This window comes from Artibeus jamaicensis, unplaced genomic scaffold (assembly GCF_021234435.1).
Source record: "Artibeus jamaicensis isolate MK-2021 breed Jamaican fruit bat unplaced genomic scaffold, CSHL_Jam_final contig_514, whole genome shotgun sequence".
Taxonomy (NCBI): Eukaryota; Metazoa; Chordata; class Mammalia; order Chiroptera; family Phyllostomidae; genus Artibeus; species Artibeus jamaicensis.
In genome coordinates this window covers 188,953-206,822 of record NW_026521868.1, presented here as the reverse complement: position 1 = coordinate 206,822, position 17,870 = coordinate 188,953, and the positions used below count along the sequence as shown (strand labels likewise).

Genomic DNA, 17,870 nt, shown 5'->3' with positions numbered 1-17,870 from the left:
CACCTCTTTGTTCTACACTCTGAAAAACAAGACATTCTTAGCTACTTTATCCGATGCAGCTGGCCCAGCCTGTCCTTACCCCTAGGACCTACTTTGTTTTTCCTTGGTTTTCATTCAGATCTCCTCTGTGGGACTCCATGTCTCCATCTAAACAATGGGAACAATAATCAACCCTTCAGGCCAGCCACACTGAGAGACTTGGTTCCACACTACAAGTCAGGCTCACAGAACAGGGCCCAATGGACCCCCACAAAGGCTCTAGATCTGAGTGCGCCTCAGCCCCTGGAGAACCCCTAGGGTGGAGGAGAAGCGGCAGGGAGGGGACGGTGGGAAAGGCTCTATGGGGCAGACGCAGGTCAGTACCCTGGGCCGGGTATTTCGCTCCAGGACCGCCCCTCGCTGTGTCCCACCCCTCCCCGCCCCCTCTCCGCCCCTCCCCGCCCCTCCCCGCCCCACTCTTCCTTTCTGCTTCTAAAGCTTCGTGCGCTCTGCCTCTGCTGCTGCACTTTCCCTCTCTGCCTCTACTCAGCCGTCTGGCTTGGGTCCTCCCGCCGCCACCGTCAGTGCCATGGATGCCAAGATCGTCGCCGTGCTGGCCCTTCTGCTGGCTGCGCTCTGCCTCAGCGACGGTGAGTGTGCTTGGCGGAGAAGGACGGACAGGCCCCAGGCTCTGAGCCCAGGGCTCAAAGCTCCCAACTGCACGGTGCCGCAATGCCTCAGCGCCTGCTATGCGAAACCTGGAGTAAACTCAATTTTCACTGCTTTGCCCAACTCACAGTGCTCCCTCCCTCAGGGTGCCGCATCCAAAGTCCCGGGAGCAGCACAGGGGCACTGAGGCTTTGCCCTCCAAAGCCTAGGTAGTGTTCCGTGACTGCTGTGTAGCCACCCGACCTCCCGCCAGCTGCAGAGCAAGGTCTGGCAGGAAAACTGGGTGGGTGCACTAAGGGCGTGTTGTGAGTGGGCCCCAGAGAGGGATGTGTGGAAGTGAGTTAGGAGCCTCGGGTCCTCGTCCCTTGCCCGTCCACCCCTCAGCTGGTGCCTTCTCGCACCAGGGTCCGTTTCCAGAGGCGGATGGGCTCACTGTGTTGGAGGTGAGATCAGCAGCTGGGTTAGGAAAGAGCTCTTTGCAAGCTGGATTTGAATGGCTTGTGGTGGCTGGTGGCAGCAGCTTGGTGGCCCCTCCAGGAGAGGCCGGCTTGCCCTCTTCAGCCACCCAAGCAGAACTCCGAGGGTTTGCAGCCACCCAAGCAGAACTCCGAACGGAACAGCTGTCGGGTTTGCGCCCCCCACCCGGCTGCGCTTCTACACAGCTCCGATGTCCGAAGCGACGCTGCATACTTGGGCAAGCGTCCAGCCGTGGCCTCCGGGTCTCTTCCTGAGGTCCCCCTAGAGAGGCCCTGGAGCCATTAGAGTCTGGCAGTCCCTAGTACCCAAAACACACCTGCAGATAGGAGCTCGCCACCTCCTATGCTCACTGCAGCAAAGTTCAATCGCCGAGACCTTAGGCCATTGTGGGAGGTGGTGTCCAGTTTCACTGGGAGAGTGAGAGCTTTTTTTTCTTTTGAAGCTTGAGAGAATCTCCCTGTCCTGTCATAGGACACCACTGCTGCTGCAAAACAAAATAAACTGTTGCAAATTAAAAAAAAAAAAAAGTTAGTCAGGCCATGCAGCCTGTTATGTTCTTAGCTGCAAAGTTTACAACAAACTGCAAAGGGTTGTTCCCTGCAAAGGGTTGAAGAACACTGAATGCCCTTGGTGCAGCCTAGGTCTGTGCAGGGCCTTAGCTCCTGGATCACTAGGCTAAATTGAGGGAAAGATCCCTTGGTGCATACTGGCCGGAGGTGGTGGGGAAGCCAGGATGGGTAAAGTGAGCAGGGAACAACTGGACCAGGCAGGGGGGCCTGGTTAACAGGGTTTTTGACTGACTCCTGGGAAGTGTTCTTTAAAAGTGTAGCAGGTTGTTTGTCAGAGCTGCAGAGGGACCAGATCAAAGGCAATTTAAAACTTTACTCCTGGTCGAAAATATGTCCTAGGCTGTGTCTCCACATTGACTCCTAGTCATGGAGGCACTCTGGTTTTGTAATTACTAATGCTTGAGTGATCTAGTAAGAGTAGAAGTGTCATCACACACCTCTTTCTGGAGAAATGGTGCTGCCCAAAACTGAAGATAGGATTGGAATGCAGAGACCTAGGTCAGTGAGTCCTGGGCATAGCTGACCTGGGGGGAACATAACCACAGATTCCTATTGACTCTGGGAAGGGTTGTTTGCTTACCTCCCTTGGCAGCCAAATGTCCAGGTCAGTTCCTACACTCCAGACTGGACTGTTCTCCATGCATGCTTAGACCAGAATGTTTTTGTTCTTTAACTCCTGGGGCCTGGCTACCCATGCTGAGTTCCAAAACTGTACTTCGGATATATCCTTGTTCAGGCTTAGGTTTAGGACCCTGCACTCCCTCCACTGGCTGATCTCAGTCCAAAAACTTCCAGAGGTTAAATCTAGGGTGACCTTCATTCCTAGCTTTGGTTGGAGAGTCTGACTGCAGCCTGTCTCTTCATTAGAATGGGAGGTTCTCTGGTAACAGTTCTGAAATAAAGCCAAGGTAACCAAGTCTCAACCCACAGTAACATCTGGGCTAATCAGTGTCTTTCCCGTAAATGGAGTTACATCCACAACGGTTGAAAAAGTTACTAATATTTACAAAAAGTGTTAGAAAAGGACACCGGTAGACACAGTTCTGAGTTCCCTTGATAAAGTGCACTTAAAAAATTATTCATGCCCTAGCCAGGTAGCTCAGTTGATTAGTGTCATCCCTAGGCACCGAGGTTTCAGATTTGATTCCCAGATTTGATTTGATGTGCCAGATTTGCTTCAGGGCACATACCAGAAGCAACCCATGAGGGCATAAATAAGTGCAACAAGTGGATGTTTCTCTCTCCACCCCCTTCTCGCTCCATCTCTATCTCTTTCTCTTTATCTTCTCTCCCTTTGTCTTTCTAAAATCAGTAAATACAAAACCAAAAAGTATATTAAAGTTTCCCACTTGATAGGCAGGCAACTGGGTTCTGGAAGCAGGAATAAGAATTGCCTTTAAGGGAATGAATAACTCCAGGGGAGGAAGGCGGGAAGAGAAGAAAAAGAGAAAGCTTGTGTTTTGTGTCCAGCTAGGCCTGATCTTAACTACCTAGAGCCCAACACCTTTTTGGACACTAGAGAACAGCAGCCCACACCCACCACAGTGTGCATATCATTGCTCCCTATTGTGGTAATGTTGGGACCTGTCCTGGCTCATCACTGGCCCCAGTCCCTACTCAGCACACAAACACCCATGAAAATTCTAGGGAAACCTGGGGGCAGAACACTCAGCGGGAGACTTGGCTTCTCCTTTACCCAGGCTGCCCAGCCTCCAGCCCTGGATTGCTTTCCTAGGTGATCTGGTTACCAGGTAGTACAGATAGGAAATGTCTGTGCAGTCGCTGAAAGCTGGGCCCCAGCAGAGATTTTCTGAGGTTATATTAGGGGTAATATGAAAGTTGCTCCACTGCACCATGACACAACTGGGAGCTCTGCATCAGACTTTCTTTGTCCTCTTTTCAGGGTGTTGAGTTTGGTCCTGGGAGGTCGGGGGGTATTCTGCTCTCTCCTGGACTTGGTGGCTCAGTAGGCTGCTGCACCCAGGCCATGCTATTTCTCAACTGAATGCAGCCTTTAGAAAACAAAAAGTTAAGAAGTCCCTTATTTGCAAGGTTTCATGCAGCTTCCCCAGCTCTGTTGCTCAAAAGTGCAGAACTTCAGAACCACCAGGAGGCCTCCGGGAGGCCTCTGTAAACAAGAGAACTTAAAAAATCTCTGGATGAAGTATTCTCAAGCATACATTTAATCCCCGATGAAAGGATCCACAAAGTCAGGTAATTTGGATTATTAAGTGGGGCTTGGATAAAATCTGCAGGAAAAACCCTCACAAATCCCAGCCTCCCAGGACTTGCAATTCTAGACTTAAAGAATAAGGGTGAGTTCTGCAAGAGCCCTTTGCTAATTTACACTAATGAATGTTAATTACAGCATGTTGCAAATTGGTGAATTGCAAACAAAGATGTTATACAACTCAGGATGCTGTAGGGTCCCTGCACAGGCAGTGAAAGCCATATTTGACTCCAGCCCTGATCATCTCCATGCCTTCTGGGAAGTGCTGGAGGGAAAGTGGGCCCTTGTCCTGTGCTCTAAGGACTTCCAGCTAGGAAGCCAGCACAGATTCTTTTGTGGTCACCTAGGTTTAAGGTAAATATGAGGCAAGAAAACTGCAGGTGGGGGAGTGCAGTATTCCCAGGAGGTTCATGGTAGATTCTGGGATGACGCCTGTGCAGGAGGAGGAAGGAGAGAGAGCTTGGAGCCTCCTTATCACCCCTGCCCTTTTTTTAGTAGGGAAGACTCTCAGTTGGCTCTGGGATTTAACTTTGTCTAGTAGAATAACTGGGAACCTCAGTACCTTTGACTGCAATAGTTCTCTCCTATGATTAATATCCTTTATTTTAAGAAATCTGAGTAGGTCCTTCTGATTTTAATTTTCTACCCTCCCACCTAGGGTCCATTTCTCCACAGGTCTTTTTCTCCTCTTTCAGCTGTAGAACTAGATACATGTGTATCTCTGAGGCCTGGCAGGATAATAACAAGCTTACTTGTTCTTATTACCTCTTACAGGGAAACCGGTCAGCCTGAGCTACAGATGTCCTTGCCGATTCTTCGAGAGCCATGTTGCTAGAGCCAATGTCAAGCATCTGAAAATCCTCAACACTCCAAACTGTGCCCTTCAGATCGTGTAAGTCTGAGCATCATCCTCCAGGAATATTGCATCTAATGGGCATAGTAATGCCTAACTGATAAAGCTAGAGATAACACATGCCAAGTGTCCAGCCTTGAACTTGGCATAATTAGAGACAGTTGTTATTACCACAAGGACTTTGAGTATACCAAATAGGAGTTTCCAAAGCCACTCTTACCATTTGGTGCCTTGCTGTGCTTATAGTGGTCCTTGTTTCTTCTTTCCATGCTTCCTCCCTTCAGCACAGGAAATGGCAGCACATTTGGATGCATTTCCAGACTACAAAAACACTGGCTTCACCAAAGTTTGTACTCAAGTTCATTAACTTATCCTCTGCTTGTAACAGTTTGGTCTGTCCTGTCAGTTTCAGGGCTTTGATATTATAAATTAATTCTTACATAGCACAAGATCCAAATTCAATTGAAGTCATCTTTAACCATTATCAGCTCAATTTTGTCAAATATAATACATGAGGTTTTGTTTTCGTTAGTGCTAACATTTGATTTCATTCACATGGAAAATGAGACAAACCAAAATCACACATACATGAGATGGAGATATGTGGCCTGCAGTGCAGGAGTATGGACAAGTTGTGCAAGAAAGCCACCCACAGCTATCCATTAGTTGGCCATTCAGTGTTCCTATATACCTGTGCTGGCACACAGTAAGCATGCTAGTGTGTCTAGACTCCAAGGGGTGATGCTAGGGGTCTCCTCACCTCCTGAAAAGTTCCAGTGCTAAAAACCAATGGGACAAAGCAATTACAATAAAAGCTGAAACTCCCTAAAGACTTTTCTATGTAACACAAACTGTTTTTAGGTTTGACTTTTCTTTGTCTTTTTTCCTCCCCCTAATGCCTTGATATGTGTGTAATTTATAAATGTTTTAGCTTATTACTTATTTTGAAGATGAATACTTTTACTTATTTTGCTTATAATAAAACACTTCATGTTCTTTAAGAGGAATTTTATCAGGCATTGAATTTAACTTGTATACTCTTGCTTTATGTACAGATTATGCTATTTTACTTGCCTAGGGATGTACATTGAAGTTGAAGAAGCCAAATATAATTCTTAGGTCTGGGCATACACAAATCTAATAAACAGTAGGATCCAGATTTGCGCTCCCATACACTTTGCTACAAGCTATATCCCTCTGCACAGACTCCTCTGGGTGTCCTAGAGCCATTTTGCTGCCCTTAGCTATCCTTATGGACCTGTGACTGACTGGCCAGAAGTGTCCTTAGTCTTCATGTGGTACAATATCACAGATTACCTGGTAACCATGGTTTTAAGGAGAGGGGTATGAAGTCCAGGTCCTCCTCCAGGAGTTATCAGGTAGAGTGGCTATGAGTGGAGGTAAGAAGGGGGAGGGAGTTGAGGTATAAACTTCAACCTGAGGTAACTCTGAGATACTGACCATACTATGCAACTGCCACTACCTGTACCTTCTCTTTCAAGCTCAGTGAATGGAACTTAAAAAGAGAGAGAAAGAGGGAGACCAGGGAAGATTCACTGAACTTGTAAAACTCTCTGGAAAGCATTTTCAGGCAAATTATCTACACTATGACTCCCCCAACAGGTGTCTGTCTAGTCACTATATTCTCATCCTTCCCTGCACTGCCCTTTCCTCACTGCACTCTCACTGCCCACCTGTACTGCCCCTCCCTTACTTCATTCTCAACCACCACCTGCATTACCTTTTCCTTGTTATGCTCTCAACCCCCACCTATACTTTCCCTTGGTCAATACGACTCTACTCTCACTTTCACTGCTCCTTCCTTATTGTACTCTCACCCCTCTCCTGTACTGGCCCTCTCACTGCACTGTCGCCTCTCCTTATCCCCCAGATTATTGTAGGCCCCTGCCTCTAGGCTTACTTTTCTCTCTGTCTTGCATGTAATATCAAGATGATTTGCCAAAATAAAAATCTGCTTCTGTTACCCTCTAGTTATAATCCTCACAAGTTCTCATAATCTTGCAGACAAAGTCCCACATTTTTGCCTGTACATCTGGCCACAGGCTTCTTGAGCATTCTGTCTCTTGCTGTTCCTTCACAGACTCCATGTTCTATTACCCTCTCATGTATTTGTACTTGTTTTTTCCTCCTCTTTTACTTCTCTTGCCCAATTCCTACTTATCCTTCAAATTCCAACTCAAATGATTCCTATGGGAATTCTCTGCCAAACAGACATCTGGCTTCAGTAAGGATCCTGACACGGGTATTAGTGAGCAAATGCACAGGTCACAGAAGTCCTTCCTCCTGTTCAGCTGCACACAGTCACCTTTTCTGTTTTTGCAGGGCAAGGCTGAAGAACAACAACAGACAAGTGTGTATTGACCCGAAATTGAAGTGGATTCAGGAATACCTGGAGAAAGCTTTAAACAAGTAAGCACAACAGCCAGAAAGGACTTTCCACTAGAGCCACTGGAGGAAAGCTAAAACTGTGTGAAAGTCATGAAAGGGCAAAGGTTTGGGTAGAGGAAGGCCTTACTGGTGAGGGCCAGGTATGCTTGTGGGGCAGCACAATGACCTGGGAATGGGTGGGAGGTTTTCCCAGCATGTAGACTCTGCATTTATAGCATATGGTGCAATACCACAGCTTCATTCATACCCTTGCCAATTGGCTGTTTTATAACTGGGTTTTTTCCTAAGAAATTGTATTATCTCAACAGTATTTACCACCAGTCACTTTCCTTATGACCATCACAATCATCATCATTCTCATTATTCTTTTTTAAATCAATGATTCCTTTAATATCTGTATTTGGTTTGTTTGGATTTTTCCTCTTCTTTTCTGGGGAATCTGGGCCCAGTCAGGTGATGATGGCAAAGCATGGAGCTCAAAAAAGTATCCTTCCTCCAGAAGCTGAGGTATGAAGAAAGACTGCCGGGTGGCTCCTGCAGGGCACACCCCTCCTGGAATAAAGGTCCAGGGTAGCTCTCAGATACTGACCGTACTATGCAACTGCCACCACCTATACCTCCTCTTTTAAGCTCAGTGAAAGGACCTGTGGGCTCCATGTAGAAGCAAGCATCACCGGGGGCTGTGCTCAGAGACCCTCTCCCAGTCATTCCTGGCTTCTCCCTGCCTGCAAGAGCATGCTTTCATCTCACTTCTACTTCTCATTTCTGTATGTGCTCAGGGGAGGAGGGTGGTCACTGGAGCTACAGCTGAGTCCCCTCCTCCCTTTGCCCTTCTCCCTGCTCAGGCCCTTTGTGAGAATTTGCTCTGGTCTCCTCCAGAATGGGGCTGGCTTCCACCTGGAGCATGGAGACCACATCTCCATCTTCCCATGAAAGACAAATCTTTGCAAAATCAAATGCAATTTCAATCTGAGAGCTTTCTTTGAGGAATTTGGTTTCTTTGATTGCCTCTGAAGCATGTGTGTGCCACAGAGGCTCTACAAATGCTAACTAAGCTTTCTGAAATCTGATGTGAAAAATTAAATGAATAAATTAGCCTCTTGCCATTAACTTCTGCTCCTGAAGCCACATCAGCTACAATCAGAAATGCTGGCAAGATGAGATTTCCACACATAAATGTGATCCACAGATGGGCCTGGTGGTATTTGTAACTTTTTGCAAGGCATTTTTATACATTTTTGTGCACATTTTAAAAACACTTCTTTATAAACAAGTGTATTTCAGAATATATTTATAGTCAAATAGTTCATACATTTGAGTGGAGCCATATGAATGTCAGTAGATACATTTCTCTATTATCTTAAACTACTGGCAATTTGTAAAGAAATATATAGAAATGTGATTACAGCTTTTGAATGTTGGCCACAGTGTATTTTTTCACTTGTACTAAAATTGTATCAAATGTGACATTATATGCACTAGCAATAAAAATGCTAATTGTTTCATGGTACAAATGTCCTACTGTATGTGGGAATTTATTTACTTGAAATAAAATCTATTAGTTGTTAGATGTGGAGCTCTTACATATTTCCAAGTTTGTGAAAATAAGCTGGCATGCTGGTCAGGTGCCTTAGATCTCTCCTACTGTGTTCACATATGAGTAATAGCACATGGGCTTTGCTCAGGACAAATCTGCAACTCAAGTTTTTGCATTTTTTAAGCCAATGAAAGCAGCAGTGCTAGTTTTCTGAAGAATGATAGTTGATTCACTAATTCCTTTTCCCCTTCCTTCTCCTTGGTTCGCCTAACATCCCCATGTAATCTCTAGAGACTCAATCCTTATAATACACAGCTGTCACATTTTCCCATGTAAAAATCCCATAATTCTACCCCATGGTTAATATCAAGCTTTCTCAGGAACAGGTGGCCTTATCCCATAAATCATTAAATATCATTCAGCTTAAATCATTTTAATGTGACAGTCATGAGCCAGTTGTTCTAATAAAATTTTGCTAACCACCTCTCTCCTTCATTCTTCTGAACAGTCTCAGTCATTCTCAGGGTGTCTCCACAGGCATCCAGACAGGAGAGAGCAGGCTGCTTTCTTTCTCCTTTTCTGGATGGCCTTCTGAACCTTGGGCCTCTAGCCTCCGATTTACAATGCACAGATTTTTTAGATGAAAAAGAGTTCAGCTTTGCATTGAGGAAAAAGGAAGCCTGGGAGAGAAGGTGAGTTGAAATAGAAGATCAAGTTCAGCCTGGCTCTGGTTTGCCTTCACACCCTTTTACATGAGAATTCCTTTCCCCATTGGAAGGCAATAGTGGGAGCCAGGGTCAAGTTGACAAATTTATGATTGCTGTAATCAGTTCACAGGTGTTGTGGAAGCCTAACATTTTTCAAATGAAGGCAAATGTCTAATTTATTTTAATGAGGTACTGATGGACAGCGCTTTGCCCAGGGGCCTTCAGGCTTGAGTCTGAAGATAGAGTGAAACCAATACATGGACTAGTGTTAAATATTGTGCAGACTGAGACAGACTCTTGTTTATCCCAACATTATTAATGGTTCTACTAATTTTATCGAAGGGGGCGCAGAGAAGAAAAAGTGGGGAAAAAAGAAAAGATAGGAAAAAAGAAGCGACAGAAGAAGAGAAAGGCTGCTCAGAAAAGAAAAAACTAGTTATCTACCACCTCGAGATGGACTACAGTGCACTCTCTTCTGGTCTCTCCCAGTGCTTTGTAAATTTGTTCTAACCCGTCCTGCAGAGCAGACCCCCTGGCTCCTGGGTAGCCTCTCAGACTCCAAGGGGGAGAAGTGGTTTGCCACCCCTTTGGTCACACTGGCTCCTGTATTTACGTGCTTATTAAGGTCCTTACTGGTCTGCTAAATAAATAAGTAGTTGTATAGAGACTGGAGTTGGGTTCTGGAACATGAAGACTCTGTGCTCAGGACTTTATGTTGAACAGCTCAAGACTCTAAAATGACACAGGATTCTGTCTAGAGAGACCTGGGTCTCCCCATCATCTCTCCAAATTTCTAAGTCTGCCACTCTGCCCTTTACTCAGTCTCTTAGGAGGCCCATAATTATTCGAGCTTACCCAGATCCACATGCTTGGAATATGCCTTCCTGTTTGAGACTATCTTGTGACTGCTTATCACCCCATCCATCCAAAGCCATCTGCAATCCCAGCAGTAGAGCCTCTGCCAGCAGAGGGCATGTATGCCTCATGCGCTCTCATTTGCTGCCACTAGTGCTGCCCATCCAAACCTTCTTGGGTCAGAGCTGGCTGTGGCCATTAAATTTGCAGGTGATAACTGACTTCTTTATCCAAGTTCTGTTGCCAGACCTCCATTTCTCTGCTACCTGGGGTGGGACTTCTTCAATTCCCCCCCCCCCAGGCCTGGGGATGTGTGAGTAGCTTTACCTCCTAGCTCAGGTAGGCTTCTGAGGACCACGGTGAGAGAGCATGTGTGAGCTCTGTTCCCAGAGAGCAGATGTGGAAATGCTTATCAGGAAGACTCTTCACAGGGTAATTCATTTTGTAGATTCTTTACATGGGTTCCCAATGATGTGGAGGAACTCTGCCAGGGGCCTGCAGTTCTGGGACTTCTAGCCTGTCCCTTCCCCTCCTTCTGGAAGAGACTCTATGGTCCTTTGCAAATATTTGTAGGACACAGCTGCCTCAGGTCTCACCCATTGGACATATCTGCTTAAAGCGACAAGGTTTAAATTCTAGAAATTTCTCATTGCCTTCCTTATAGAATTATGTCTGAGATTTCTGGCCAAGTCTCATTTGGAAGGGAAGGAGGGGATCATGGGGGAGGAGCAAGGCCTGATGTCAGTAGTGTTTGAAAAAGGGATACCTTGCAGATCTACTGTTTTTGCTAACCCCCAAAACACACAAACACACACCCTCCAACCTGGTTATAGTTATAGTATATGGATCCAGAAAGATGAAGCGGATGGAGGACATGGAAAGTGGATTTCAAGAGAAGGGGGCTCAAGGTCCCTGTGTGTCAGACTCACCCATGTTATACAGTGCTGTGTCCCCCTCCTGCTCTATTGTGCCTCTTTGTGACTACATCAGAGAGTATCATAGCCTTCCTTTTTCCCCACTGGAGAAGTGTCCTGTTAGGGCCCTGTAGCCAGAGACGTTTTGTTTCCAGGGTCAGACATTTTAGCTGGCTAACTCTCCCAGCCTGGGCCCATTTCCAGTACTGGGGCTAGCAGGCCTGCTCTGGGTGAGTAGGGGCTTACTTCAGTGACCTCCTGCCTTTGAAGTCACGTAAATGTTAGCTGGATGGCCCAGGACTGTAGTCCTTCCTGATAAAGTAGCAGCATGTATGTCTGTGGGAGCCTGGCTGGGCTATCCCTAACTCTTAAAAATAATACTGCCAAGAAGGTCAGACCTATGCACCCATGTTATCCTTCATTCTGCACACTGTGGGAGCAGCCATCTCTGTGCTGAGAGGAGTTGCAGGTCCCTCCTGTGCACCACAGAGAGATGACTGCCCTGCAGTAGCAGTGGGTCAATCTATTGCTGACCTGAGAAGGTAAACTGCTTTCTGCAGTTCTCAGGAGGACCATGCCTTCTACGCAACCTGGGGGAGTGGGAGCTGTGGGGACTAAGAGAGCTGGCCTTGGGCTTCACTCTGTCTGACAAGCAGGTGTAACCCCAGCTCCACTGAAGTGTCCTTGGTTGCTGGGGAAGAGCCAAAGAGCCGGACCATAGTGCTGCTGTGGGTTGACACAGGGCAGTGTTTACATGACTGCACCAGGTGAGTGGTATATGAGGCTACCCCTGCACCAGCCCCAGGGCCACCCTGGCTGGTCCACTGAGAGGCCTTGAGGTTACTGGGGATGGGGGATGGAAGCAGTGAGTGGTGCAAAGGCCCTGGTTGTGTGAAGCCAGGCCTAACATCTGCACTGGATAGTGTGCCCTGTCCTGTCATGTAACCACTGTGCCAGGCTGGCTCTGTGTCCTCATTTATCTGCCATGACCCATGCTTACTGCACCAGTCTGTTCTTTCTACTTCCCACCTTCCATCCATCCCTGTGCTGCTTCAGCCATGCTGTCTCTCTCATTCCCCTCCTCTACCCATGGCCTATGAAAGGAGATGCTTTGGCCTTGTGATTTGGAATTCAAAAGTCAGAAGTGGGACCCTGCTGTATTAGGCTTGGCATCTCAGTGTAAGGCCTGGCTGCTTCAGGAACCCGCTTAATTGTGTCTTCCTCTCTTCTTGTTAACAGGAGGTTCAAGATGTGAGAGGCGCAGGTTGGGTCAGACGTCTGAGGAAGCCTTACTGGGGGAGGCTGGGTCTGAAGCCAATGTTAGGAAGGGCCCCCAGTGGTTTCCTTGTGCAGCCCAGACAGGTCATAATGCGTTTCCCAGAACTTTGTTTTGCACAGTTTGCCTTTCTTTCACTGTCTGATTATGTAGCAAAATATAATCTGTTTTTTTCCATTTAGCTTGATTATCCAAAGTCACTGGTGACAGATAGGAACTTAGACTAATATTATTTTACTTGCTTTATTATAATATCTTTATCATGAAGCCCCTCATCTGACTAGGGTTGCCTGAATTTTATATTCCTCTGACCTGCACAAGCTGGGACCCCAGACTGAGGGAGCCTTGCCTACATTATCATGTCCTGGGATGGGGAGCCACCAGGAGGTGTCAGGACCAGTCAGCATGAGCAAACCCTAGTGAAGGTGGCCCTGTGCTGAAAGGAGTTAGGGGAGATTAGGGTCTAGAGTGCCAGGCAGAGGGCTCATCTCATCCAGGTGAGCAACCCAGGGCTTCCCTGAGTTGAGGCAGGGAGGAGTATGAGGTCATGGTAGGGCCTCATCCTGAGCTCTCCTCAACATCTCATCATGTTCTTCTCATCATCCTCTCTCTCATCCATCATCATGTGCATCTAAGACAGCCTCCATGACCTTGGAAAAGGACTCTCTCAAGACAAAAGCGTTAATTTAAACTGGGCACCGAGAAGCAAATCAAAATGTATTCTGTTACAAGGTCCAGGAAAAACTGTGCACCTGTGTCTAGTTTGGAATATTGTGTGTTGTCCAATCTTGTTTTTTTGTTGTTGTTGTTGTTCAAAGCCATTATCCTTGGTGCTTCATTGTCAGTTCCCTATATGCAGAGGCTGAGTGTGAGGAGATGCCCCATGGGCTTTTAACCTGGCCCAATTAGGGCTGTAATCATTTTGGGTGGATAACCTTGTTTTCCCCACAAATCACAAAGCTCTGGTGGATCCACAGAGCCCAAGGGAATTAAGAGTGCAGCAGCACTGACCTCTGAGGACACAGACTCTCAAAGTTACCAAAGATGTTGATATCTCAGAACTACAGAGAATTTTGTCTTTGTAGTGTCAAGCTCAGCATTGTTTTTTGGGACTAACAGGAATAACAAGAAAAGAATGTTTAACTATTTTTATTTGAAAACCCAATCCATAAAATAATTAATCCTGGGTATATATTTTTACCCGATTAAAATCTAACTGCATCTTTTTCACCGTTTGGCAATCCCACCAGCTGTAACTTTGCACAGTGGGCCCTGGACCTTCTCTGCTGCATCTGTCACCTTGTACTTCCAGGATGTACAGCAGGGAATTCCTCTTGGAAAATGATGTGACATGGGAAATTTGGTTAAGAACCCTGATATTTGGGATGTTTCCCTTTACCAAGGGCAGTGTGTAGAATTAAACAATTTAAAATTTTCACCTTTTGAAAAGGAAGTCACTAAGGGTTTTTCCCCTGTTTTGTTTTTTATTTGGCCTGACTAATACTTTTCCCCTTTGATTAAAGATCCAGTAATTTTTTTAATTAAGAAAGGGGGAAAAATAACGGCAATACAAGGAAATGTATCCATTGACAGAACACTGCAAATAACATGTAGAATGTGTATTATAAAATGATCTTGGATTGTAGGTGTTTTTAGATTTAATAATCTTTGGATTATCAGTAACACATGTTAGGCATTTCCATAAGTATTTCTTAAATTGAATCTTCATGGCAGAAAGCCATTCTGTCAACCAGACACTCACATCCTTCAACTGGCTATGCTATATTTAAAAAAATAAAGTATGGGGAACTTGTATTAGTTATAAAGGATGCAGCTTGGTTTCAAGACACTTTTAAAATTAACCTGTCACTACATGGCTTCTGAATTATACATGAAACTATTGAATTTTCGATGGGAGGTAATTTTTCAGGTAATCTAAGATATTTAAAAGTCTCATGGAAAATGGAAGCATCTTCTTTTGGAATCCATGAACCAGAACCATTAAATCTGCTACTCTGAGAAAATGAACATACCCCTAAATCTTTACTACAGTTAAATAAAGAATCATTTCTGTTTCTTTCCTATAGGAGGAAAAATGGGTAAGAGTAGAAACTGCAGGGAAAATTACTTGTGTAACAATGTCTCTATGTGCAGTCTGCTCCTAAAAGGAAACTGACCTCCCAGCTAAAACAGATATGTGTTTAAACAGTTCATTTGCAAAGAAAATGGCTCTTTCGCTGTTGCTTTCAAAATATAAGTGAAGTGCGTCAGGTGATTAGGAGTCACACAGCTGTTCCTCCTGATCCAGTGCTGCCTCTACCTGACCTTCCCTTGGGCTCAGTGTAACCTCCAATGCAGTCCTTTGCTGCCAGCCTTTGCATCACATGGGGAGGTTGGACTAGGGGACTGGAGCTCACAGGTGTGCTGTGTTTGGAATCTGAATCTGAATCTGTGCAGTGTTTTGTTTGTACTGTTCTTTGTCCTGCTCTGGCCAGATGCTGAGACCCCAGCGAGGAGGCTGAGTATGAACAAGTAGAGGGCCCACATAGCAAAAGGCTACAGTGCCCCTGTGTAAGTCCAATGGGCGATTTGATTTCACCTTCCTTTTGTGAATGCTGCCTGGTGTGATCACCATGAGCTCCCTCACTGAGGCTTCAATTACTTTTCTCAGGTATTGTGCCCTCTGCAGCTAGAGGAGAATCATCGTGGGGTCCTGATTCCTTTACACCTCTCCCCTGACCCACTCTGAGGGAACCTCAATCCTGGGAATCACTCCCCAGGAACACCCATGTCCTTCTCAGCAGGCTTAGCCAAGATGAAAACCCCCACAGGAAACTTGTTATTCCCCAACCTCTCTGGACTCTCAGTCTCTGAGCAGTGATGGGTTCAGTGTTAAATGTGATAAATACTCTACTTTTTTTTTTTATATGCATCTCCCAGATAATGTGAAAATGGTCCAGGAGAAGGCAGCTTCCTGTAATGCAGTTTGCTTTTTTAAAAAAAACAAGTAACAATTTCTTTTGAGAAACAATTTCTACTTTCATATCAATAAAAAATGTATATGCACTTATAATTGTTCTAATAAAGACATATATTCAAATATAGCAGCCAATGGGTTGAAATAAGTATTAGAATTTGGAATTTTCCAGACTTGGTTTTTCCCTTAGATCACAAGGGGGTATGTAATTCTAGCTTCAAAGGTTAGTGGAAAACAGGCCATTGTAATGCTAAACATGAGCAAGATTTCTGGGGCCATTGCTGCCTCTCCCAATTCACTGATCCTAAGCTGGGAAAGACATACCCTTTTTCAGATGTCCTTGGTTTTGCTGGAATTGCTTCTTAAAGACTAGGTAGACCTTTGCTTCAGAAAGAATGGTTTTGTGCAAGGCCCTACTGTTGGGAAGTCGACCTCATGCTTTAGTGGAACGCAAACAAACAGAGGCACCATTGCTGAAACCTTTGCTGTTTCAGCACCATGTGCCTTTCTTTTTTTTTTTTTAATTTTATTTAGTTATTTTCCAAGTACAATTTTTTTTGTCTATTTTTCCCATCCCAGCATCCCCCACTCCATACTCCCCACCTTCATCCCATTTCCACCCCCCTTAGTTCTCTTCCCTGTGTCCTTCATACTTGTTCCTCCAAATCCCTCCCCCCTTTTTTTCCTTTAAATTCCCTTCCCTCTCCCCTCTGGTCAGTGCCCACTTGTTCTCTATTTCAGTGTCTTTGGTTTTTTTTTCTGCTTGCTTGTTTGTTTTGTTGTTTAGCTTCCTGTTAAAGGTGAGATCATATGGTATTTGTCTTTCAACACCTGGCCTATTTCACTCAGCATAATGCTTTCCAGTTCCATCCATGTTGTTGCAAAGGGTAGTAGCTCCTTCTTTCTCTCTGCTGCATAGAATTCCATTGTGTATATGTACCATAATATTTTGATCCACTCATTTATTGATGGGCAGCTAGGTTGCTTCCAGCTCTTGGCTATTGTAAATTGTGCTGCTATGAACATTGTGGTGCATAGGTTCTTTGAAATTGATGTTTTAGGGTTCTTAGGATATAATCCCAGCACTGGAATTGCTGGGTCAAAAGGCAGGTCGATTTTATTTTTCTGAGAAAATTCCATACTGTTTTCCATAATGGTTGTATCAGTCTGCAATCCCACCAACAGTGAAGTGAACTAAGGACCTGTTTCCCCCACAACCTCTTCAACATTTGTTGTTTGCTGCTTTGTTTATGATAGCCATCCTGACTGGTGTAAAGTGGTATCTCATTGTGGTTTTAATTTGCCTCTCTCTGATAGCTAACGATATTGAGCATCTCTTCATGTGTCTCTGAATGTTCTGTATGTCCTCCTTGGAGAAGTGTCTGTTCAAGTCCTTTTCCCATTTTTTATTTGGGTTGGGTGTCTTCCTAGAGTGGAGTCATGTAAGTTCTTTGTATATTTTGGAGATTAAACCCTTGTCTGAGGTATCATTGGCAAATATGCTTTCCCATACAGTTGGTTGTCTTGCTACTTTAATACTGTTTTCTTTAGCCATGCAGACGTTTTTAATTTTGATGAGATCCCATTTGTTTATTCTTTCCTTTATATTCCTTGCTCTAGGGGACATACTGGTAAAATGTTGCTGTGCGAATTATCTGAGATTTTCTTGCCGTTGTTCTCCTCTAGGACTTTAATGGTGTCACAGCTTATATTTAACTCTTTTATCCACCTTGAATTTATTTTGGTGTATGGTGTAAGTTGGTGCTCACGTTTCATTTTTTTGCACGTAGCTGTCCAGTTCTCCCAACACCATTTGTTGAAGAGGCTATCTTTACTCCATTTTATGTTAGTGTCCCCTTTATCGAATATTAATTGACTGTAGAGAGTTGGGTGTATTTCTGGGCTCTCTGTTCTGTTCCATTGGTCTATGTGCCTGTTTTTATGCCAGTACCAGGCTGTTTTGATTACAGTGGCCTTGTAATACAGTTTGATATCAGGTATTGTGATCCCTCCTACTTTGTTCTTCTTTCTCAAAAGTGCAGCTGCTATTTGTGGTCGTTTATGGTTCCATATAAATTTTTGAAGTGTTTGTTCTATGTCTGTGAAATATGCCATTGGTACTTTCATAGGTATTGCATTGAATCTGTATATTGCTTTGGGTAGTATGGACATTTTGATGATGTTAATTCTTCCAATCCATGAACAAAGTATATGTTTCCATTTGTTTGTGTCTTCCCTGATTTCTTTCTTCAGGGCTGTGCAGTTTTCTGCATATAGGTCTTTTACCTCCTTAGTTAGGTTTCTTCCCAGATATTTTATTTTTCTTTTTGCTATATCAAATGGTATTTTTTTCTTGGTTTCTGTTTCTGCTGATTCATTGTTAGTATACAGAATATCCAGAGACACATGAAGAGATGC

General features: G+C 44.8%; 1 protein-coding gene across 3 annotated transcripts; it reads left to right on the top strand.

The window, feature by feature from the left end:
• Positions 1-460: 460 nt before the first annotated feature.
• On the top strand, positions 461-15,582 carry CXCL12 (C-X-C motif chemokine ligand 12). Of its 3 annotated transcripts, none has more exons than XM_037138311.2 (4): positions 461-629; positions 4,699-4,816; positions 7,121-7,207; positions 9,773-10,519. In XM_037138311.2, the coding sequence occupies exons 1-4, from the start codon at positions 569-571 to the stop codon at positions 9,864-9,866; spliced, it is 360 nt and encodes a 119-aa protein (XP_036994206.1). In that variant the 5' UTR covers positions 461-568; the 3' UTR covers positions 9,867-10,519. The 3 variants fall into 3 exon arrangements, with proteins under 3 accessions (XP_036994206.1, XP_036994208.1, XP_036994207.1); XM_037138313.2 differs by lacking the exon at positions 9,773-10,519 and adding an exon at positions 7,944-9,207; XM_037138312.2 differs by lacking the exon at positions 9,773-10,519 and adding an exon at positions 12,439-15,582 and having other exon boundaries at positions 464-629.
• Positions 15,583-17,870: the final 2,288 nt, after the last annotated feature.